The 25,301-nt window shown below is 45.9% G+C and overlaps 1 protein-coding gene across 3 annotated transcripts; it reads right to left on the reverse strand.

Annotated features, from left to right (window-relative positions):
* Positions 1-388: 388 nt before the first annotated feature.
* On the reverse strand, positions 389-25,301 carry smtnl (smoothelin, like). 3 transcript variants are annotated; one of them, XM_066695103.1, is made up of 10 exons: positions 24,912-25,301; positions 17,397-18,985; positions 4,863-4,944; positions 4,193-4,492; positions 4,001-4,075; positions 3,756-3,837; positions 3,223-3,366; positions 2,962-3,082; positions 2,454-2,605; positions 389-1,694 (listed from the first exon to the last, which is right to left on the reverse strand). In XM_066695103.1, the coding sequence occupies exons 2-10, from the start codon at positions 17,838-17,840 to the stop codon at positions 1,568-1,570; spliced, it is 1,527 nt and encodes a 508-aa protein (XP_066551200.1). In that variant the 5' UTR covers positions 17,841-18,985; positions 24,912-25,301; the 3' UTR covers positions 389-1,567. The 3 variants fall into 3 exon arrangements, with proteins under 3 accessions (XP_066551200.1, XP_066551202.1, XP_066551201.1); XM_066695105.1 differs by having other exon boundaries at positions 4,001-4,072; positions 24,912-25,300; XM_066695104.1 differs by lacking the exon at positions 24,912-25,301 and having other exon boundaries at positions 17,397-19,038.

A 25,301-nucleotide genomic window follows, 5' to 3' on the forward strand; every position in this document is an offset into this window, starting at 1 on the left:
CAGGTAGAGGGGTTGTCCGACACCATGGTTTTTATCCCGTTATACAGTTGTTTCAGCTCTAAAATGAAGCCAAAACTCCTTACTTTTTAGTGTTTATGAATCACTTCTGCACATCCGCACAGAGACCGTGTAAATCTCCCTGACCTCACAACCCTATTAAAACGTAAAAAACGAACACCATGTGGAGTCCTATATTTGTACAGCTGTTACTGTAGTACCACAGAATGCCTTCCTGCTACAGTTTGCCCCTGAAGCAATATGCAATTTGGGGGCAGTTAAAACAGAAACAGTCCCCCTTTGTGTTTCTAAGGAAGGTGCTCCAGAGTGCTTTGAGTGGTAGCTGTAGGAACAAGAGAACAAACGCACAGACCCTGGAATGGCACACCTGTTGAAATACAGAAGGAAATGGCTATGGATCGGCTTTATTTGTGGCAGGTAGCTGACGTTTGACAGCATAACTCATTTGAGAGAGATCCCCCTCCAAAAAAAAATGGAATAGTCCAGTGTTCTTGTAATGCCTTCACATAGTTCTGGACAGGCTGTGGATAATGGGAGTCTGGCAATTATTAGAGCAGTGTGTGTGAGGGGGAACGGGGGGCTTTTTTCACACAGCAAACATACAGGCCACTTTGGTAGGGGTTACACGAGGAGTGATAGAGTCTCAGTGCTGAGGAGAATCCAGAGGTACAGCCCGGAGAAAGGACAGGTCAAGTTTCAGGATGGTCGAAGAGAAACAGAACTCAAGTCAAATTAAATGACCAAAAAACACAAAGCAACACTGAGAGGTCATGCCCATCCCTGTGTTTCCATAGCTCTGTCTGTTTCTATGGTCAGTTCAAAGACAGGGAGCTTTCTGTTCAGTCTGAAAGTCACTTTACTCCTTTGGAAACATATGGGGGATACGGCAATCGTGTCTTTGCCGTCGGGGAGCGCCGCCGTTTCGACCAATCAGCGCTCGGAGCCGAGGTTGCGTTGTGTGTGTTCTTTTTCGGTTGCAACAGGTTGTGAATCCAGGCATGGCTTGCATTAGGAGGGTCACACTTTAGAAGAACACAATCGAAGCGCACCAAGTGTTCTTTATGCTCTTAGCCAGCAATGCATGGTTATATATCAGGGCAATAAAAACAAGAATCCTGGACATCTGGAGGGGCCAGGGCAAGAGAGACAAGGAAACAGCAGGAGAACTCAAGTCCCTGCAGAGAGCAAGCGAGCGAGAAGAGGAGCGAAACAACCAACCAAACGACGGCCACAAAAAAAAAAAAACATAGCCATTAGCAGCCCTCGACTGTTACACTGAGCTTTTTGGCGATGATGGTGGGTAAGGGCACTCTTGTACTGTTGATCTGCCCAGTCACCGGCATGCAGAATTGAGTTCAGCAATGCGCTCAGGTAGTCTTGAAGGTCATGCGTGTCTTTCCTCTGGGCTGTTAAGATTCTGGTCCAGCTTGAATGAACCTGACTGTGGGGGTAAATGGGACGATGACCACAGTTTTAGGGATGTGGGGCTCCTGTGGCTGCCCCCCGCCCCCTCCCTGCCTTTGCTTCCAAGTGGGGGACGTCCAGGGTTTCACTCGAACCTGCGAAGGTGGTTGTAGAGCGACTGCACGTATGTGAACACGCACATGGGGTCCGGCTTGCGGCCCATCACCATCATGTCCTCCACCTCGATCAGCCGATCACAGCTGGCCCGCTCTCTGCAACGACATGCACACACTGAGTCACACAAGCACACTGACACATTGACCGAAGCCCTGAACCATTGACTGACTGACTGCCTTGGCTGAGTGCCTGACTGACTGAATGGCTGACACACGAGCTGATTATATTACTGACTGATAGACATGCTGACTGGCTGATTGACACACTTTCTGACTGACTGACTAGGGCAGTGGACACCTTTAAACAAACACCTTAAACACTCTCCTTAAGTGAGTTTGAATTTAGTTTGGGAAAGGATCGCTGATGCACATCAAGCTGGGAGACTGTGTGGTTTCACAGAATCAGACCATCTAAACGCACTGTTCTGTAAACCCCCCCCACTGCTTGCGCTTATAGCCGCCCCTGTCCTGTGTTAATGTAAGGGTTCTGCTGCTGCATAGTTTGCTCATGAAGTCAGCTGGCCAGCCACATTGTGCGGTGATGTCACTCTGGAGGAACGTTACAAAAAAACCCAGGCTGGGGTCTCCAGTGGAGGGGGCAGGCAGGAGTGTACAGGGAGCTGGGAGAGAGAGAGAGAGCTGGGAGAGGTTGTTCAAAAGTGGGTCATAACCCAGGTTGGGGTGCCAGTGTGAGACGGGCCTAAGACAGAGCCTTGACATTGGGTTTGGGTTTATTCAAGAAACCTATTGGACACACAGTTTATGGCACACTGAGATAGTTCAATTGTTTTTATGTTTTAATTTTATTGCAGCTGCCGCCCACACAGTCTGCTCAAACTCCCATTGGCTACTCACTCTGCCTTGCTGAAAGCCATCTCGAAGTTTTCCTTGCGGTTGACGGGATTCAGCTCATTGTAGTCGAACTCCTCTGGGAAGAAGGAGTGCACCAGGGCACAGAATGCCATGCCATCGCTCCAGCTTGACGAGAAGTTCTGGATGTCGATCTTCTGCTCAGGTGCAGACGGAGAGAGCAGGAGAGGGACATGGAGGAAGAGGGGAAAAAGACAGTGGGAGAAGGGCAGGGAGGGAGTGCTTTAGTGCTATAGAACATGGATATTGGCAAAAAAACCAATGCTATTTCATCAGTTATTCTAGGCTGCACAGGGTTTCAGACACATGCCCCCCTGCCAACTCTGATTGGTGACAGGACTTAAGTGAATGAGCCTCACTGAGTGCCAAGCCGACTGAAGGATCTCCTCACTTGCAAACAGTAATGGGTGGATAATCGTGGGATCCAGTCCATTGTTACCAGAGAGAGGGTGTGTGGAGGAGGCCTGCGCTGGGACATCGGCCCTACACTCACCTGGTAGCCGATGGTTTTGGACCGGCACCACTCCAGCAGGATCTGCTTAATGCTGCTGGCGCTGGAAACTCCGAAACTCTGCGAACGCTTCAGCTTGGGCTTCGAGTCGCTGATTTTGGGCCTGCAAAACAGCAGCCAAGAAACACCGGTCAATACAGTAATACAGAATCCTATACGAGAGAAATCACGGGATAAAAACACACTGGGTTTATAGCTATATCACATTCTAACCCATCCCATTGGATGAACTGCATGTTTTACCTGTTGGGGTCGGAGTCCAGCCTCTCGAATATGGCCCGGCGAGCCTGGGCGCCCATGGTGCGGGGCAGAGTCTGAGACCTCACCAGCTCCCGGCGCCGCTCCCCCGGCTTGGGCATGGAGGGGTCAGCAGCTCCGTCCACAGCCCTGTCACGTACAGAGAGGCGCAGCAACACAGACAGACAGACAGACACATAGAGAGCCTGGTTATTTGAAAGGTTTTGATGTTACAATCTCAAAATTCTTCATTTGAGTCATCCCAAAAAGAAGTGTGGAGGCTTCACTGTAACTGAGTTACATGGAAATTCAGGCATCCGCACTCCAAAACAATTGTGAATCTCTCAATTCCCATTGAATAAAGCACAATTTTCTACTGGAACCCATGCCACAGACATCTAATAAACTACAATTATTGGCACATGTAGTTTGCTGCACCAAGCAGTACAACCTGACAGAAAATGCTGATGTTTCTGATGTGCATTACACACATATAGACATATATATAGAGAGAGAGGGAGGTGGATGATATTTCTCACCTGTCAGAAATGGGGGGATTGTTCACAGGGTACCCCAGAGGTGACAGTGGCTTTGTGGTCATGGAAACAGGTTTGTCTGAAACTGAGAAGCGACAGAGAGTGTGTGAGGAAGACAGACGGACAGATAGAAGTACAGACTGATTGTCACTGAAAGGAACGGTGCGGGGGTAGGAGCGGGGCAGTGATTGGGAGACAGAGGGTGAGACAAGAGGACAGGAAGCACATTACAGTGAGTCAGCTGGTACCTGTGGCGCGGGAGGAGCCCATTGTCCTCACTGGGCTTGCCGTCCAGGTTTTCACTGGGGAGAGAGGAGCTGCTGCTGACAGGTGGTGGGGGAGAGAGAGGGACAGAGTGAATCGGGGAGGAACCACTTCACACTTCCGTGGCATTGTCATGTGTTTGTCGGTTATCAGAATAATGTGTTGTTTGCACTCACCTGATTGGCTAGGGGATTCGTGCACAGATACAGGCTGGCTGTTGCTGACTGCCGATTGGGCGACAGACACAGGCTCCGTCACAAGGGGAGGCGGGGCCCGCTCGAGGGTGCGGCTGACGGGAGCGGTGGGCGTCTCCGGGGATTTGGTCAGCGCGCCGGCGGAAGGATCTGCAGTTTTTTTCATTGCGGTGATGGGGAGGTGGGGCCTGCGTATGGCCACAGACGGGGTGTGTTCCTGTGGAGCGTTGTTGGTAGCAGGTGGAGGGGGTGACCTCACTTCCTGTAGCCCATGGGAGCTCTCTGATTGGTGAGGAGGAGAGAGCAGAGGTTAAACGAATGTAAATAAAAACACTTTCTTCCTGTATTCCTTCCAGTTTGAAGTAAAGCATTTTTCATCAGAGGCACAATACATAATCCAGACAGTGTGTGTGCTTGAGTTGTTGGGTGAGTGTGTGTTTCTCTCTGTCTCTCATGTGAATGATTGCCAGTCTTACTGGAGTGTGTAGAGGTTAATGTGTGGCAGCCAGTGCAGGAAGATTTGCAAGAACCCAAAAACTATTTCAGCCATCTTGTAATCTGTTTGTGAGTGTGTGTGAGTGATGCACCATTTGAGAGCAGTTGTGTTGTGGGTAGTACGTGGTCAGTGTGTGTCCTGTGTGACTGATGTTACCTGAGGAGGCCTGGTGTCCATTTTCCACCACTCTGTTGGCGGCAGCAGCATCCACCTCTATGGGCTCCTCTCGGTCAATACTCTATAACCAACATAGAGAGAAACCACATTAAAAAATACAGTCGCATCCACATAAAACAGATGGCAGACTAGGAATCGTCCAACCACGCTACACAGCCACTACCACAGGAGGGAGGAAGAATGTTAAATGGCCTTTAGGGACTCTTTCACTGTCATGGAAAAAAGTTGCGGAAGACATTGCATTAGTACTTGGAATGGATTCCTTGTATCAAATGATTCTGTCCAGTATCTCCATTTGTTGTTGAGTCCCTCTGACACAATTGTGTTGAGTGACTAACATACAGGCACTTATTCTCTTTTACGATTCCATACCCAGTCCAATTTCAGCCTATTGGCAGTTGACATGTTGGCAGACATTCATGTCCTGCCCTTGACTTTCTTGAGAGCCAGGGAACTGTTTTTTCTTATTGGAGTTCTTACAATGATATGCGTTTGAAGTGCCTGGATGATCTTGCACGAATCTCCTGGTCATCTCTCCCAAACCACATTTTTGCAAGGTTATCGTTGGGAATGATAGTCTTGCGAATACATACACTCTCACGCTTGACAATGTACAGCAACTGTGATCAGATCTGTGTTCATGTCAAGTTTGGTATAATTTTATCTTGCAAGGTTGGGGAGGGGTGTCTGCAGGGCTGGCGTGACGTGGTGAAGAGACCAGATAGTGATCTCCTATCACCACTTCTTTCATGTCTTTTACAGGTGATGCACTGATAGCATATATAGGTACAGCCTTTTCTCCAAGACCTGAGACAGACAGACTCCCAGCCTGGGCTGTGCCCCTCTTTTCACTGCAGGACCCAGGAGGCTGACACAAGACCTGGCTCAGGAGCTGATGTACTGATAACAATGGGACCATCTGTAAATCTCAGAATGTCAAATCCACACATCTGCAAACAGGCTGGCACCATGCTAGGCTTGTAGCTGAACCTTAAAGATAATTTCCAAAGGACAAAACAAAACCAAAATTCAAATGCATACAGTTTACAACAAAATGTTATTCCATGATGCAACAGTCTCAAAACTACAGTAACTGAACTTTTTACTGTTTGGCACCAAGAGATTTTGGCTTACAGTTCAGTCTTGAAGTCATACCTGCTTAAAAGAACACCAGCAGAACAGTATCTTGGATGTTGTGTACCTGTAGTTTACACCACAGCTGTTGAAATGCTACACTACATCTGTGCTGACTCCTCTTGACTAAATACTCAACTCGGCACTGTGACTTGCCTCGTTCTTGTAATTATTCACTAGAGACGGGGGTCTCTAACTTTCATTCCACCTTAAGTGACTTAATCACTTAATTGAATCATTATTAGGAGAAGTCACATCCTGTTTATCACAGTCTCTTAATCAGTTGCTAATTGAAAGGTGCCTCGAAAACCTGCAGGAACCCCTCGAGGACTGGAATAGCCTACCCTTGTACTATGGTATATATAGAGAGTCATTATCAAATTGAGACCACATACAACTACACAACAGCTGTGAGATCCAGCCCCAGTAATCCACACTGTGAGCCTGGTCCTCCCAGACACAAACACTTTGCTGTGCCTGCCTTCATCAGTTTAGTCGCCAGTTATTAAAAACACAAGCTCCACGTCCCAAGGCCTTGAGAAGGACACTTAACATATTTTAGGTTGTTAAAATAATATTTTTCTTCAGTTTAACATACATTCCCACTGAGACAATATGTACTGTAGTTGTAACAGCCAAATGTATGTTTATTTTTTCATATTGCTGTCTGTACAAACAGGTAATACATTGAATTAGTTTGAGTAGGTCTTACTGATGTTTTACTGCAGTTGCTGTGGTATAAACAACACCCCCAATTTCGTTATGGTTTTAATGACTAATTATTAATTTATCCAAAGAAACCAAGATCAGGATGTACTAGATTATTTTTTTGTACCTTTCCATAGCATATTTGTGGGAACAGTAACGTTTATAATACTGATGTGTTTTTCATTTTTTTGCTGGGAATAAGGCTCAGCCGCCTCTCTCTGTGCGAATCAAGGTCAGGTTCTCACAAGGCGTGTGGACTCAGTTCGTGACAAGCAACCCACATCTCCCCAGTCAGGGACAAACAGGCCGCTCCCAAGTCCCTGCAGACCGAAAACCCTTTTTTAAAGCAGCAAAGTGGGGAATTAAGCCGGGCTTCTCTGATGCAATTTCTTATTGCTTGTGGGGGCAGGGGCTGGGGGGGAGGGTGCTACATAGAGGAAATGAAAACAATTAGGATCTCATGTGGAAAGCAGTGAAAGGAGAACAGAAAATAAGAAACTTGACATTAGATACAATTTACAAACTAACAAGACCCCACCACCTGTACCCCACAGCCCACTTCCAATCACACGTTCTTCTCCCCCCACGGTACAACAACTCTGTGTAGGCCACATTATCGTGCAGCAGTGCAATATGAGGTGACTGCTTCCCACTTCAGGACTGGTCCACACCCCTGTGTCTGTGTCACACACCAGAAGGAAACACGAACATAGTGTTTTATAACACTACAATAAAACTGCCATTGAGTCAGAAAACAGACCCGTCGTGGGTCGTTAAATAAGTGCTTGTTCTGGTTGTGCGTAATAATCCTTTATTTCTAACGGCACCACGTGATTTTTCATTTTTCCAAATAGTTTTTTCCACATTAATCCCAGCATTGGGAGCACGACTGCAGGTTTTAAAGCAGCCCAAAGGAGCTACAGAACTGGCTCTGGCACAGAGATGGGAGGTGCCAGGGGAGGGATGGGGTGCTGTTATTTGATTGGTATTTTTGTATTAAATCACACCCCACCACACACACACACAAACACCCTCTTTTTTATATTGCCCCACATGCGCTGCGGCTCTTTGGCGTCCCAACAACAAACAGCTGAAGCTCTCCCCCCATATAGGACACCTGCTTTTCGGTGACAGACCTACTCTGCAGAACAGCGCACACACACACACGCATGCATGCACACAAACACGCACACACGTACACACACCATTGCCTCACAGACAGACCAGTATACAGGCAATTCATATAGGCAAGCAGACAGACAGGCAAGTAGAGACACAGAGAGATAGACTGGATCAAATCGACAAACAGACACAGCCAAGGACAACCATGTAGAAAATCTATGCAGATCAAAGGAGTGCGAATTTCTGCCCCAAGAATAACTAAACATAAGACTTGGCTTTGTGGGTAGGAGAAAGGTGGCCAGAGATATGGGACTGTGTGTTCTGACAGATCCACTCCAACCGCAAAAGCCACACCGAGCCGGGGAGAGCTGTGCGGTAGGGGAGGCGCTGAGTACTCCCACCACAAACACGTGTAAGACAGCGGAGCGTTCCAGATAACGCGTGTAATCTGTAATTGGGCTGCAGGGAGAAGAAGGCCAGGTGACATCATCTACTGAGGAATGCAGGGGGAGGTGCGCTGGGTGTAAACAGCTGGCCGTCGTGCTGCTGGGGGAGATTGATTGCACGATAAAAAGGTTTCAGATACTAAGACCCAGCTGTCTCTTGCCATTTCTCATCTGGACATGCAGTTCTGAGACACATATGACACGGGTAACGTGTCAAAGAGAAATAGATGAAACACAACAAAAACAAAAACAAAGAGTATTGAAGAAATAACGATTTTTATAGCATATGTGTTTAAACTGCATTTTCTACACACCCTGGTAAACATGTTTTCCCCACTAACTATGTATTGAATTTCAAAGACGTCCATTTATGTGCTATTTCATGCCATAATCTACCGAAGTTTCCAATTAAAGAGTCCAATAGCCCGCTGTAACGCAACTCTTTGGTGTTGAAAGGACTGCATGAACTGTGCAAGTGTTTTCTCAGTGCCTGCAATAAAGAGGGTCTGGTCATACTGTACACCCCTGGCGAAAGAGAACCAGGCCTAGATATTATTACTGAAGAGGACCAGGAGTTACCTGTCCCACTTGGAAAGACACACCTCAACAGAAAGTGCCTCTTAACCCCCTCACAGTGTTTTGTGTTTTTGTCTTTCCTCCTCATGCTTGGAATAATAAAATCCCTGCAAGTTACAGAATGCGTCATCGATTTTGCTTCGGGGAACAATAAAACAGAGAGAGAGAGAGAGAGAGAGAGAGAGAAAATAACTCCTTGCCTCCTATTCTGGAAAACAAAAGTACAGTATCCTGTTCCTCTTTTCATTTCGTTTTTTTTTTTTTTACTGTGGCCTGGAAAGCAATTATGTTTTCAGCGCAGCTCACCACCGAGAGCCTCTTCACAATGACGCCTTTCTGCCAGGGACCACACACCCTCCCGGGGGAATTACACCTTGACAGCCGGTGAGAATGGCACCCGAATTTCATCACAACAGACGGCGGGGAACACAGCTGCCCCCCTGGCCCGCTGCTGACAGACACGATGGTGGGACTCGCAGCACAGAATAGAGCAGGCTGCCTTTAAGACACAGTAATCCAATTCAGTCGCCCCTTATTGCTAGTTTACCTGGGATTATTTATTGTAGGATTTTTGTACTTTTAACAGGTATTTTAAGATAGTTTTACAGTGGTATACCATGATACATATTTGCTGTGGTACACCACTTGTCCAGTCTTACCCTTTGGAGTTAAAACCTTTTTATTTTCATGTAAAAAAACAAAAATCTACAATTAAGTGGGATTGCAACAAAATGTGCGGATTACTGTCTTTCAACTCACGCTCAGAAACGTAATCAGGTGTGCTGTCGAACCCCGAGTTAATCCCCAGGCTGCTGGATGCTGACAGGTGTACAATGAGGGATAATACTTGAAAAGACAGGGAACATTCACTGCACTGTAGTTAACCAGTCACTCAAGTGTATTTAATACATAGAATAGGTGTTGTTACAGTAACATAACAACAGCGCTGATCTCATTCACAAATAATACAAGTATTCTACCTCAGTAACACATTACACCCAATCAGAAGGGACAGTGTGGGAAGAAAGGGTGTAAGAATAACAGCACCTGGGATGGAGACCTCTGAGCTACATGTTATGGCATTTGTGCATGTAAAGAATTGTGTTGACCTACATTGAAATACGAGCTACACTAGACTGGAGGTGCACTTTTTGCACTGTGAAAAAATAAAGTATAAGATGACTAAGGCCAAACCTGAGATATTAATTAGAAAAATAAGGCTGGAGAAACATTCTGGTTTTAGGATTTTCCATCTTTTAACTGTATGTACTTTATATGTATTCTGGATATGAAATACACTGTGGTTACACTGTAATTAGTACATACTGTATAATTTTAACTCTGTACTTTGTTAGAACAGAAAACGGCAGTTAAATTCTCCTGAATGCAGGCTTTACCATAAAAAGGTTTTGAACGGCCTGTTCCCAGACTTATTAGTTGCCGGCTAAGTTTTATAAGTTGTTATCCCCCCCCTCACATGGAAACTTTAAATAGACTACAGAAGATGAAAATAAAATAAGGAAAATTCAAACCCGACTTAACAGTGCCACCGTTTTTAGAAATGTCTCCCTGAGCTCAACAAAATAAAAAAACAAGGTTATGAGAAAAAGACCCTGTGGATTTAAGGATGATTGAGGGAAGCGGCAGAAAAAATCTGGTTGAATTATAAGAAGAAGGGAAAAAAGAAGAAAGATATTTTTCAAAGATTCCCAGCGCTTGTGTCTGGGAATGGAGGATCACAATGATGGCCACGGCTTCCATTTATGGAGAGGTGAAAATGTCAGGGCCAGCTGCATGGCTCCGCATTGCCAGAATGTCGGGCAGGGTGCGAGCCGGGTGACACGGCCTTTCTGCTACAGGGCGCGCGATTATAAATAACTCTTGACTTGTAGACTTCACATTTTCCTATCACCCCTTCTAATCTCGGTGACAGGGCCATTATAAGAGTTTATTGTCCCAAAGACGTACCCAGGGTATGTTGTGTCCCCGATGAAAATCCCACCCAATCACAAGATAGGAGAGGGTTCAGGCCTGCAGATGTAAAGGTTACCCATGAATAAACTCCTGTGTTTGTGGCTTAGGAATGCCCCAGAACACTGAACTCACAATGCCTCTGTTTGCTACAATAAAACATCTTTTTACATTGGCCAAAAAATGGGCAGCACATCCAGTAACAGCATTTGACTTGAGTGCAGGGTGCGTCCTATAGGCTGGGACAAGCTGGCCTCCCATCCAGCCACTGCCACCGCCAGCTTTGGCCAATGGGCGGCGCATCTTCTGAGGTTGATTGGCTGAGGAGCAGATACTTTCGTCATGGTTTGAATGTCAGATTCCCTAACCAGTACAATACCAAGCTGTGGGGCAAGTATAGCTCCAGGATACGGCCCTCAAAGTTAAATAATTGGCGAGATGTTATAGTCTCAGTTGTGGGCAGCCAGATGAGGTTATGAGGGGGCACTTGTACTTGAGCTGGCCACAGGGGCGGTGCAACCATGGGGATATGAGTGTACCACAATTTGGGGGATGCTAAAAAAAGATTGTGGACTCCAAAAACCTGAATATCAATTACAAAGAGGGTGAGAGACAGGAAACCACTGTACAATCACAGTACAATGAATAGAAAAAAATCCTGTGGAACATTGACCGGGGTAAACTTGCATACCAGTAGTCCAGTCAGATTTGTGTCAATATTAAAGTGACACAGATTGTAGCCGAGTCATGGGGTGGGGTGCGGAGGGGGGGTAGTTGTGGGGTTTGTTGTAGCGACAGTTCATCCATATCCCATATCCCAGGAGGGAGTTTCCAAGTGAGTAAAATTAGTGCCCCCGACACCGGAGAGCTGCCACCATTTGGGTGGGTGTGACTCATTAATCTGCTGTGATTTATGCCGAGGTTTCCCTTTTCACACCTCCAGCCAGCGCCCAGAGACTGACGGATTGACAGCAGACCCCTGCTGTGTTGGACATCGGCTTCTGTTGCGTAGTGCTTCCTCATAAACATGTCTCCAGATTGGACCAGGCTCCGGACTGTTACGGACACCACTGTGGTGATGTTTAGTATTGTCAGGTATTCGCTGTTTACACCCACCACACTCTAATTACCTAAATACCTTGTGTCAACTAATCCCTGTAATTGAGCATGCACTAAAACTGTTAAATCTAAAGTAAACTTACATTTAAAAAGGCCCGCTCTGGTTCTGTCAAAGAGCAAACGGTGCCTTTTATAGCCGAGCCCCTCGCTGCTAAATTGGAGGCCTCTTGGTTTCTTTGAAGGTGTTTCTTCTTCGCATTTTCTAACAGGTGTTGTGTGTTTTTTTAATTCTTTGTAGGAAATTACAGGCTGCAGCACAAAAATGTAAAATAAATCATCTAGTAGGGGGACCCTCTCTGACTGACTGATGGAGAGCTTTCATCCAGTGTCTGTATCTGTTTCAAAACCCTTACAGAACAGCTTTTGAGATTACAGCCGGTGAAGGAATGCCACTAGTTCACTGAGCAACCTTGGAGGAGGTGGGGACTAGCGGTTCGAGCCCATGTCTCTCCATCGGTGCTAGTCTGGAGCCTGGTTCAATCCGGAGACATGTTTATGAGGAAGCAGAGGCCGATGTCCAACACAGGAGGGGTCTGCTGTCCCTGGGCGCTGGCCGGAGGTGTGAAAGGGGAAACCTCGGCATAAATCACAGCAGATTAATGTGTCACACCCACCCAAATGGTGGCGGCTCTCCGGTGTCAGGGGCACTAATTTTACTCAGCACTTGGAAACACCCTCTTGGGATATGGATGGACTGTCGCTACAACAAACCCCACAACTACCCCTCCACCCCCGCACCCCACCCCACGATTCGGCTACAATCTGTGTCACTTTAATATTGACAAAAATCACAGTTGTGTGACAAAACTGCATTTTTAGGGCCTTTTATTGTCCCAGCACAAGGTGCACCTGTGTAATGATCATGCTCACTAACAGGGATGTACACAAATCTGTGCACAAAACGTGAGAGAAATAAGCTTTTTGTGTGTATTAATGTTAATACGTACAATACTGTTACTTATACACAATGGATTTTGTAGTGAATACTTCAATTGTGACACAGTATTTCCTGCAAAAAAAAATATAGCAGGCTCCTGTGGTATTTTTCCTGGGATATCAGGTGAAAAATTAATGATCACACACAATCCCTAGGCATTTTCGTGTCTGACAGGGAACTATGATCCTGACGAATGAATTTGCACTGCCAAGCACAATTCTGCACATGACTTGGGGCAGGCACGGCCGGGGCCTGGGGCAGGCAGGGTGTGCAGCGGGCTGATCGTGGAGCGTCTCAAACCACTTTAAAAGACAGCCATGAAGATCTCCCCAAGGGTCACAACAGCTGGCATGCAACGGTTTGTGTGCCGAGCGGCCAGCTGCAGTTGACTACACTTTCACGCATCTGGCTGAACCCGGGGCCAAAAACTCTCTAGAAAAACTGACTGGTAATCGAGATTTACAGCGGAGGGGGGGTAGACTGGGAGGATTATGTGACATTTGACTAGAAGTTGAAGGACATAGGAAAATAACTCTTGATAGATGCCTCCATTTGCACAGGACCTGAGCTCATACATACACTATGGGCCCATCTCTCTCCCAAGCCCCTCCCAGATGAAATGTTCCCTCTCTGTCGACCTCCCGGTGACCCTCTCCTGTGGCTGCCGAGGAGAACAATGGATCTCGCAGGAATGAGGTCACTCCCGAGCAGAACTTTATTAACCCGTAGCCACGGCAACCCAGACACATTGCATTGTCTGCTACTCATTAACCTTAAGCTGGCAGGGCTGTGCAGCGTTCTCCGAGGGTCTGCCCGCTCCACTGTACTAACAGGCCAGGCCAGATCTCCTCCAGGAATGCACGCCAAGTGGGAAGCATGAAAGAAGGCTTTCAGTTAATGGGACTGTAAGCTGCTGGGGGTATCAACTGCAGCAGTTCAAATGTCAACAAGATCATTTTTCCAATACTGTACTTTGTGCTCCTATTCAGAAAAGTTGGTCCCATTTTTCCCCCCCTTCAAGTAAAGGTTAAATATCCCAGACTGACGACATGTGTAGGCTGACAGAAAGATATTGAGAATATGTTGGCGTTAACATGATTTTACTGTTGGAATGAACTCAACCTTGTTTGTACTCTAGGACACTTGGGCACGCTGGAGCTAAATAGCCTTTTAAAAAGCCACCTTGCCAGTGTGTATTTAAAATGAAAAAAATAAATGCAACTTGCAACTAACTGATAATAAGAGGCAGCTGCCAATCAGCAAAGCAGGGCTATTTTTTCCCATTTGTAATTCTTGGAACTGAAAACAAATGCACCAAATATAGAATTCACTTTTAAACTGGACGACAACCCTGTGTGCTAAACGTCACACGCCTGCCCAAGATTAGACCCACTCTGTCTGGATGAATAGATTTACACAGAACACCTCTCAGCTTCAGTAGGTGTTCGTCTAGATTTGTCTTCCCCGCAGCACCTTGTTCAAAAGTTCAGGGGTTCTTTAGCATTAAGGTGTTACCCTAAGAGTAATAATATTCATAATAATAATACAGCAGGCCGCAGCAATGACGACAGTTTCTATTTGATGTTTATTCAATTGTTGATAGTGTTGTGTATTTTTGGCCAGTTGCTCTGATTTGTGTGTGTGCGTGTCTGAGAGTGAATGGAAGCATTGGCGAGTTTCTGTGTGTTCTTATCTCCCCGCCTTTTGGGCTGTGCGTGTAAAGTGAGCTAAGCCGAGAAGCCTTTACAAAGTGTTTCTGAACCCCGGGATTTGCTCTGACCAGACTGCAGATAAGGCTGCTCCTTATCTCTTCCTCTCTCAGTAGCGTAATCTCCCAGGGGACTGGCGATGTTTCCTACTCTGAAAGATAGCGGACAGCCCTGGTGTGAAGTAATTCTGCCCGCACAAAGCATGCCGTGTACGCTGGGATCCATGAGGCCAAGTGAGCCCTAGTTCCCTGAGTTATCCCGATGCTGAATTTCAATTTTTCAATCAGTGTTGTCAAGTGGAAACATAATGGAGCAGTTACCCTAATAGTATCGCTATCATGCAGCTTCACAGCCCAGCTATTACACCAATCTGAGTATCTGATTCAGCTGGATCTTCAAACACTCTGAACCTCCTGGCACCTCCTGCAGTTTCCCTTTTGCAGCCACCTCTGTAGCAAAGACACAATTGTTTTTACTTTGACAGGAAGCAACAGGCTGTGCGAAATATACCCCCACCAAATCACCTACACTGCATTGGATTATCATTTCATTTGCTTTCGTAACCCAGAGCTTTGCTGAAGCAAAATACGGAAGACATGAGAACAACTACACTAGACATTTATGCAAAAAATGAATACGTAAATAAACCGGTAAATAAATCAGTTATTTCCAAAACTCAACTTCCTTATTTCCGCCAGTGGTGATAACCCAATTCCATTCCTGCCCAATAGAGGGCCCTCCTAAGAAATACCTCCCTGTGCTTCAGGCTGGACACCACTCCCCATTTACAAGATACACTACGAAACTGTGCTTTATTTTAGTTTGAAAGGGTAAAGGTATATGCTGGGCAGGATGGATGGAGTAAAACAAACTTTCTAGTCAGTTAAATTGAAGGAATGTGACCTGATGCTGGCAGTACAGGAGCGGCCTGCAAGTCACTCCTGACCCCTTATTCTGTGTCATTCGGGGATATCTGCTAGACTTCCTCACAATGATCCTCCCAGGTTGTGTCGATGCTCTCTGCAAACAAACACTGCCAGAGCAAACCAGCACAGCCTGGCTAATACTGTAGCACGTTTCCCTGAGCCATATAACTGGCCTTCCACAGCCCTTAAACTACAGGGAAGTCCCATTAGTGCGTTGCTACACACACATTCATTGTTCTTTGTTAGTTTCTAATGCAAATTATGGTTGAGATGGAAGTCAATACCTGTGTCAGCACTGACTTCTCTTTTTGGTCCACTCACAATGACAAGACTGATATTTAAGAGCCGCTAAATGTGTGTGTGGGGGGGATTAATGTGAAAGTGGAAGCTGATTAGTACTGTTTGGGAGATTATAATCTGCTACAGTCTCCCTGCATTGATGGGCCTCCAAGTCCATTTAAAGTGGAGTTGCAGTACAATAGCAACCCCCCCACACACACACAAAAAAAAGAAAGAGAGAGTCACGTTTCACTTTCTTGACATCCAGTCCATTTTCTGGAATGCCAGCCTGCTAGGTCATCTGGCGGCAATGTTTTCACAGAATGTAGATAAATATGACCTCACTTTCACACAGCGGCGAGTTCCCACCAGCCCCGGGACCTGAGCTGAGCTGAAGTGTGACGTAACGGAGTCTGGTGTGATTCATAAAACAATACAATAATAATCACTTGATCTGGATATTTGTTGACTCTGGGTTCCTTAACATGGAGTGGGTTTGGTTATATTTGGGACGCTTTATTTATTTATTTTTTAATTAGCATGAACTAATGAAGGGTGACCAGATTTGCCCACAATCCAAAGTGACCTTACAGTGAAGGAAATGAAAGTGTAACTTGAAGAGTTACACCTTTGCTAATTTCACATTTTGACTCATATTTTGAGTTATTTCTAAAAAACAAACAAGAATAACACTGAAGTGAGACCAAATAAAAGTAATGTATTGTAAATGCTGTAATGTGTTTTTTCAGCTATAATAACATTAAAATATCAGTGTAGGCATAGTTTGAAGCAGAGTACATATCACAATACATTTAAAAACTATACTCTGGGACAGGTTTTCCTTTTGCGTTTTTTCTAATGTGGAAATGATAAACAGCCTCCCCTAGCGGCACACAGACTTTGCCAGTAAATTGTGACAGATTCTTCAGACTGACTGTTGTGCAATCCACGTTTTCTCCAAGTTGAACAAATCTAATCCGCAAATCTATTGAATGACCTCTCCAGACACAGGGAGCGGGGGCTGAAAGGGCGATCCTACACATTTAATTGCATGGTAGTCAACCCCTCCCAAAATGTTTACATTGGAGTACAGCGTATTGAAATCATCATAAAATCACAAGGAAGCATCCACATATGGTCATTATCTATGTATTATATATTTGAACGTATGGATGTGTAGTGAAAAGGGGAAAAACGGGGAAAAATGCAAAAATGACCTTTTAAAAGCTTGCCAAGAAACTCAGTGGTATGGCAAAACAACTTTGCATAGCAGTGTTTGTATGTAAATATCCTTTCACCTAATACCTAGGTATGAGAGTGCAAAGACTATAACCATGGCTGACTTTCAACTGAGGGGCTGCCTATTGGGAGAAACACAAAAGTCAACCTGCCTTAGAGCAGCAGTATCTACAACTTTTCAGAGTCTCAAAACTCAAGGTGGGAGAGGAGAGGTCTTGAAATCAGTACGGGTGAGGACCAAACTGACACAACGGACCCAATGAACCAATCAAAGGAGGACATCTTAGACAGTGGGAACTGTAACCTAACCTCTAACACCCATCACCCCTCCCTCAGGCTCTACTCACATTGCTCTTGCTGGAAACGGCGAAGGTGGCACTGCTGGAGAAGCGAGCGGAGTTGAGGGTGGCCATGGGCTGCTGCGACCCCGAGTTGGAGGAGAGGGGCTGGGGGGATGAGGCAGGCGGCTGGGTGGCCTCGGGGGTGCTGGGAGACTGGCCCACGCCCCGGTCATGGGCGGCCGCCATCAGCAGCTCCACCTGCCTGGTGAGGGTCTCCAGCTGGATGCGGAGCTGGCGGTTGTCGTGTTGCAGCTCGGCCACAGCGCGGCCCAGGGGGCTGACCAGCCGGAGGGTCTCGTCCACGCGCCGCTCCACGCCCTGTTTGAAGATGCTGATGTCCACGTGGATCTCGCGCACTGCATCCCGCAGGGTCGTTTCATAGCGGCCCAGTGCCTCGCACACCGTCTGGGCCTCCGTCCCGTCCAATCCCGTCAACTCGCTGGCGTCCATGTTGCCGTCCCTCCTTGACACCTACCTTTCCTGCCTACCCCTACCAACAATGCCCACACTTATCTAGGAAACTGGATCTCGATTTTTCGATTTTTGGCGGGTTTTTCTCACACACTCTCCCTCTTTCTCTCGTTCTGGGCCGTGTCTGCAATCTTCCAGGAGCTGTCAAGTCAGGTCCAGGATATCTTCCACAGGTACAATAGTTTATATAGCACCAGATACAGTAAGGCTGAACTCAAATTCAAATGTATTTTCTAACAAGCAATCTAATTTATTAATTACTTATTTTTTGGTATTGCACAGTAACGTCTAGTTGAATACAGATTAAAAAAATATCTTAACTCCTGTAGAGTCCTTCTTTAATTCTGTGCAGGGTGCTTTGCGTCAAAAAGAAGAAGATAAAAAGAAAGAATCTCCAGATAGTTGAAAGTGCACAAATACCTTTTCAAACTTTGTCCATTCAATAAAAAAATAACTGTATAAAAAGCACACACTTAAAAAAACATGTATCAATTAAGAGACTCTGGTAATTCCAAAACCTGCCAAGTTTGGTTCTTCACTGTAAACGGCGTATTGTTATTAGGAGCTGAAAGGCAGATGAAAGGAATTCAATTTCGGCAGCATTGGTGACTTGAGGAAGGGGGAGAGTGCTATCCTTCCACCAGCAAGGAAAAGAAAAACAGAAAGCAGGAGAGCGACCTCCAACAGGCTGCAATGCCAAAGAGTTGGGCTAACCTTCAGAGCTGCAGACACCCCATCGCAGTCTCTCGACTCTCTGTCTCAGTGTGACCGGTCTGCTCTGCCTGTTGGGAGTTTTAAAGCACGAGTCACACGTCCAGGTTAATCTGGTACTTCTCAAGCCTCAGAGCAGTGAGGAGGGGAGGGGAGGGAGGGAGGGAGGGATCAGCTGCTGGAAACACTCCTTCTGTTTGTGTTGTAGTTTTTTCTTTTTTCGTTCCACCTCCCCTTGTCTCCTCCTCCCGGTGCTCCCTCTGTTTGTGTTTCACTGGAGCTCTGATCCTCCCTCCCTCTCCCTTTCTCCCTCTCTCTCTCTCTCTGGAGCTCACGGACAGATTGCTCCTCTCCTCAATTCCCCACTCTGGCAGGCCGGGGTCTGGTCCGCCAATGCTGTCATAGATCACAGTCTAGAAAAAAAAAAGTCACAGTCAGGCTTTTACTTCTTCTTTCTCTCTGATGCAGTGGGAGAGGGGGGAGGTCCTTCAAAAGGTTGAGAGAATGCAGTGTGTTGAATCTGTGTCTGGGTGCCCTATCTCTTCAGGGTGAGAGATAGGATGAGACAGAGCTAAACAGCTTGCGTGGGGGGGAGGCAGAGTCGTGTCAAGAATTAAAGTGGAGGGGGTTGGGAGTGGAGGTGTGCGTAGAAATAGGCAGGGGGGAGAATTGGTGGAAATTCGGTCATTCCCATATGTAACGAGATCCCGCCAAAGCAAACATTCCTTATCAGGAGCAATGGGGGGGAGCACTGTCAGAGAGAGGGAGAGAGAGAAAGGCAGGCTGGATGACACACTCTCCCCCTCTCCTGCTAGAACCGGCTCACTGTGGTGCCTGTAAATTAAAAGGTTTTCTAGTGAACACCTCATTGCGGAGGACCCCTGGGGGCAATGCAAACGCAACGTTAGGGCAGACGGGTGCATCTTAGAGGAGTTGCACAGCTCAGATGAAGACTGCTGAGATGAAGACACGGACAAGACAAGTCCTCGCCCACACACAAGTGTGCAGCTTCTGAACTCCGAGACGGTCGGCGCTGTATTGTTTCACCACTGCGTCTGACGTGCTTGTCTGTGCTGCTAGATTGTGATCACAGACACCTTTATCTGCCTATCCATGTGCTGCTCAAACACGCAACTGTGTCACACACTGACTTGTGAGGGAATAAATGTAAGGAACACACATAGAACAGCAATTTTATTCTTCAAATTAATCCGTTATTATAATTATTAAAAAATAAAATAATATTCCTTGTATTATGATCACATGCCTTTACTGAAGGCACATTCATCAAGTATGCATTCTAGACTGAGATCTGTGTATCTGGATGGGTGCTAAAGTATTGCGAAACTTATTTCCAAACATTATATCCAAAAAAACTAGTGCATTTCCTCCATTCACTTCGCACAGAGCACCATCTACACGCCACAACACTTAAAACGCTTCCAGACTGTTCATTATCTTATAAAAACTGTGTACAAGTAGAATCCCACATTGAAATTACTAGCCAGATCTACATCTTCATTTCCAACCACTTTCCTCTTCCTTCTCTTTAAAATGGATAAAAAGAGAAACACAGTTTTCCTCTCACCACAAGAATGACAACCCGTCAGAAGTGTCGGGACTAATGACGGAAATAAAATAATTAACGGCAATGATGGTGTGCGCAATTCCTCTCTGTAAGTCTCCAGATCTCTCTGGGATCAGTTTTACATAGCTTATTCCTCATGAGAAACATTGGGGAGGGGGGGCAGTTTTCATTTTGCTGGCAAGAAGGAGTAGGAGCAAATGGGGTTGAATCACTCTTTACACACAGAGAGTCACGGCTCCCTGGCCCACATGCAAGACACCCCAGACCTGTTTGCAAAGACACTCTACAGACGAGGCTTGCGAAGCCCGAGTGATGTCATTGTTTGGGCTGATAGCACCTGTTCAGTGTAATCTTGCCTGAATCAAACTGGATAGGAATCAAAAGCAATTCATTTGGCAGCTCCAGACTGTTTCTTCTCTTTGTTTATGCAGATGACTGTAGCCGTGAGTGATGAATGATAATGCATTTTTGATTTATATCTTTCTCGCTGTCTGTATGTGCCTTGCGTGTGAATCTGAATGGCTGTGCATTTATGGCCTCGTGTTGGAGGTGTCTACCCGTATATATATTGAGCTGTGTTGAATGTTTGTATGTGCTTAAATGGGGCTTATGTGTGTATGCAGAGTACTATATTAGAAGTATGGCTACTGTCAGAGAAACTACAATAAGCAGTTATTTTAGTGGTTTGTCCCAAACCAATTAGTGTCAGTCCAAAAAACAAATGTAAAACTAGTAGGGGAGCGACTATGGTGGCCTCCAATAGTGAGCACGGACGACAACAAAACATGTGATCACAATAGTCAGCCTCCCAGGACCCATTGCTACTGCCGATTGAGTGGCAGGGGAGGAAGGTGACATAGGATTGTGGGTAAGGAGAAAGTCAGCTCCAGGATCCCTTCTGATTGACAGTTTATTGTGACCTTCGCTGAGCTTCACTGGCTCCTTTGCCTGCTTCCCGCTCGCACTGGGTTCCAAGGAAGCGTAATTTCCAAAACCTTAAATCATGCTCTGCCCATTCACCCTCAACCTCTTCCCCCCACTCCCACACACGCGTCTCTGGGATCCCCCCAGGGGCTGTGACACACTATATGGGCTGGCCACAGTCACAGACCATTCACAGCAGGAATGAAGAAGACAAACCACACAGTAAAAATATAGACAAGGATGAGGAAGGGGTGTGGGTGCAGTTCAAAAGTTCGGCATGGGGATCGGGCAATTACGCAATAATTCGGAATAAAGAGTTCCTGGAAAACGAGGGCCTGCTGGGAGTATTATTTTGGGAGTAATATTGCTCTGTGTCTGTCACAAATCATATGTGATTGGTAGAGACATTGCAGTGCACTCTAGGTAGGGTTCAAATAAAAATATAGAAAAGTAGAAACTTGATATGGAAAATGAGTTCAAACGGAGTTCAGATCCAAATCAGAGGGAATCACATTCATCAGAACCAGGCTGGGCTGGCCGTATCTGGAGAGGTCAAACTGAGTGTGCCAATGGACCCCACACATCAATAGGGGGCACTGTGGCACACACCAGGATATCAGTGGCAGCAGTTTCCAGTCCAGCAGTCAATTCGGTTTGTTTTATGCTACTCTCACACTGGCACACCAACCCAGGTTATGAGGTACGATTTAGCAACCTGGGACTTGCTGGTGTGAGAGCACAGACACGGGGAGAAAGTGGCTCGACCCGTTCAAGAGCATGTGTGACGACAAAACGATTCCCAATTCCAAACTGAAAACAAACAAACAAACAAACAAACAAACAAACAAACAAACGTATTCAGTTTTGCCTAACCGGCTGCTTAAATCTAAAGCCACAGGGAATAGAGAGGTGCGAGGTCCACATTGACTCTGGCTACAGTTGCAGAGCCTCACAAACACTGTAAACATTAGGAAGGGTGTAATGCAGTTCAACCAGAGAACAACTTGTACAGCAAGACCAATTAAACGCTGCAGAAATGTACACGGCCAGTCTGACGCATTGCATGGAGCGCATAAATATTTAGGACTCTATCGTGTATGGAAATCTGCTTAAGAAAGAAAAAAAGAAAGCTGAGGTATGTGAAAGCCTCCACAGTGTAAGATCCAATCTTGCTTCTGCAGAAGTTCACCAGTCTTCCTTGTCGACCAACCGAGATTAAAACAACCCTGTGCCACCCCCCTGCCCCATACCCCCCTGGCCCCCGCCACTTGATTTTATTACACTTACACTATTTCTTGGCCTATCTCTATCTGTTCTGCTAACTCTGTGGTTTCACTGAAAACATGCCTGCATGGTTATTAGATCATAGTTTCCATGGGAACCCCAAATGGTCTAAACAAAAGCAAGTACAAAAACAAAAACAAAAAAACACACACACACAAAAAACAGCCACTTTGATGATGTCACGCTCACTTCAATTAATTGCAGCCAGAACCAGAAAGGAGAAAGTGGTATTTGGAACAACCACAAACGACCTTGTTTAAGGCCAACCATTGTGTGTTCTTCAATAGGCAGATTCATATTTACTGGAGTCGCTTAACATAGGCTACAATGTGGTTTAAGCTCCCTTGGGCTGGTAATGGATAGGACTAGAGGGTGGCCATACATCTCTGAAATCACCATAACACTTTTTGACAGGACTTTTACCATTGCCACTGACATGAAGTACTGCACCTTTACTAAACTGAGTACTGTTACTTAAATACCCTGCACGGCAATAACAACTTATTTAGACTTCAACACAAACGCAACCCTTTCTTGATTGATGATATGAGCAGTTTGCCGGGCTGGAGCCACTGTGCGTAGCGTTTTGTCATGATCAGTCCTGGCCGTTGACAAGCCATGATAAGGCTAAAACATTATTTTCAAAGTATGGGCGACACCAGGGTCTATGCCAGGACACGATGACGTCATCTTGGTGTAAGTGGATAACAGGAATACGTGCTTAAAAAAAACACACATGAATGTGTCAGCGTTCCCTCCCCCAATCACAGTCCCCAGCGCAGTCTCGGTGCCGTGGCGGTCTCTGGAGAGAGGCCGCGTAGGCCGCTGGTGTGAGTTTTAAGCACAGAAACTCCAGCTGCATTAAATCACCTGACACACTCCACTAACTTTATGTTCGTCATTCGCACATTCTCGGAAACAGTATTTACGAGAGATATATATTTTGAATATGAGGTGGCATTTTTTGACTCCAGGCTGCAAATGAATACTCTGTGCATAATAACATTATAATAATAATATGTTTAATTTGTGTAGCCCCTTTTAACACAGAAATCTTTAAATCGCCTTACAACATACATTAAAACTGGAAGAAAAGTCAAGTGGTAAAAAATGCTTCTTCAGTCCAAATGCTTTGTAGGGCACGCTATCACATGTGAAATCTCTCTCTTTCAGAAAGACGGGAGAGAAGTGAAAGAGTGTTGTGTAAGGTGGGGAGCAGTGTGGGTTGTGCGCCACTGTCCCAGTTAGACTGTCTACTGATAATTACAGCCCTGCACTGACTTTCAGCACCTGCTGCACACATACTGGCATACACACGCCACACACTGACACACACAAACACACACACACACACACACTGACACAGATGCACAGAAAAACACAAATGCATCGAGACACACAGACAAACAGACCAAGACACAGACCTAAACTGACACGCAGACGCAAACATACACAGACACACATGCACAGTAAATCACACACACTAACACACAGTCACACACTCACAGTAAAACACGCACACTGACACACAGACACACACACACACTGAAACACACATGTACGCTTACAGACACACATATATACACTGACGGACACAGGGATACACACACTGAAACATGTCAGTGTGTGGCTCAGAGGGAGTTATTTCGCACCGCCCACTCTTCTGTAGCCCGGACTCAGTCCAGAGATACAGTTTTACGATTAGAACTGTCCAGAGTTTTCCTATACAAAGGTTTTATCCTGTACGATTCTGTCTTTTGTGTTGATGTGACTGGCGGAAATCAGACTGGAGTGGGAATTTCAGCAAAGGAAAGGTGACAACATGTTAGTCAACTTGAGAGAGACTATGACTAAAGCACAGACAACGCTGTCTAAATGAACAGTGACACTCACACACACTCAGACACAGTGACGCACCCGTACTTACATAGACACCTATACTAACAGAAACACTGGCTGACTGTCTACATGTCACCTCCACACACATGCACACATACACTGACGCTAACGCCCAGACCCACTGCTACAACTAACCTGCTCACACACAAATACCATGACACGAGGCCAACATGAACCACCTGACACAAGCTCAGACAAATAAACACCGACACGCAAACACATGCACTGACACATTAACACACACAGGCATACGTAAAGGTCAATTTTCCTTTGAGTGCCTTGGAGAAAGAACAACCCAACAAAAGCCACGTCATTTCTGACACGAATTCCACAGACGAGACTCCACAGGAACGGGGAGACTGACTTTTTTTTTGCATCAGCTTTCTTTTGTCAAAACACAACCAACATCTTTTAAAATTTAAAGCATGAGCTCGTTAGCTGGTTGCATTAGGATGTATGCTTATTGTATTTTGTACGGATTGTATTACTGCACGTTTGTAATGCTAGTGTAAGGGCGTCTTAAAGGTATTGAAGTCTAAATGAATACATAAACAAACATCTAGGTCAGGTTGAAGCAACTGTAAGACCTAAGATGAACAGTGTGCATTTACAAACGAGAGGAGGAATGTCCACCCCTACGTTACCTCGTGAGATCCCGAGGAGTTAATTGATCCCAGATTTTCATCCAGACGTTTCTTGCAGGGTCCTGTTCGGAGTCATTAAGTTGTCGAGATTGGGCTTTATGAACACTGTCTTTGGCGATATGCATTACGTCATCCCCCGTTCTGCAGCGGAGTGGAGCGACAAGCTTATTGAAATCAGTTTCCTCCAGCCTGCAGTGAAGTGAAGCAACAGGTTGTAATGACTTGTGAGCCAAGCAAAAAAAAACATTTAAAAACCAGAGACCCAGGCTTTGATTTCCCAGGGGTTGGAAAGGGAAGGGGGGGAATGTAAAGGAATAATACTTGGTATTAAATGGTGTATAAGGAGCACTTGCACTTGTGTGACTTAGACTGTAAGCGCAACACACACAC

This window comes from Amia ocellicauda, chromosome 22 (assembly GCF_036373705.1).
Source record: "Amia ocellicauda isolate fAmiCal2 chromosome 22, fAmiCal2.hap1, whole genome shotgun sequence".
NCBI lineage: Eukaryota > Metazoa > Chordata > Actinopteri > Amiiformes > Amiidae > Amia > Amia ocellicauda.

What these genes read in the sequence shown, in the direction of transcription:
- smtnl (XM_066695103.1), bottom strand. Translation starts at nt 17,840, where the DNA reads ATGGACGCCAGCGAGTTGACGGGATTGGACGGGACGGAGGCCCAGACG. An exon ending in CCGTTTCCAGCAAGAGCAAT is followed by an intron (nt 4,945 to 17,396) that starts GTGAGTAGAGCC and finishes TGTTGGTTATAG; the next exon opens with AGTATTGACCGAGAGGAGCC. An exon ending in GGGCTCCTCCCGCGCCACAG is followed by an intron (nt 3,838 to 4,000) that starts GTACCAGCTGAC and finishes GTCGCTTCTCAG; the next exon opens with TTTCAGACAAACCTGTTTCC.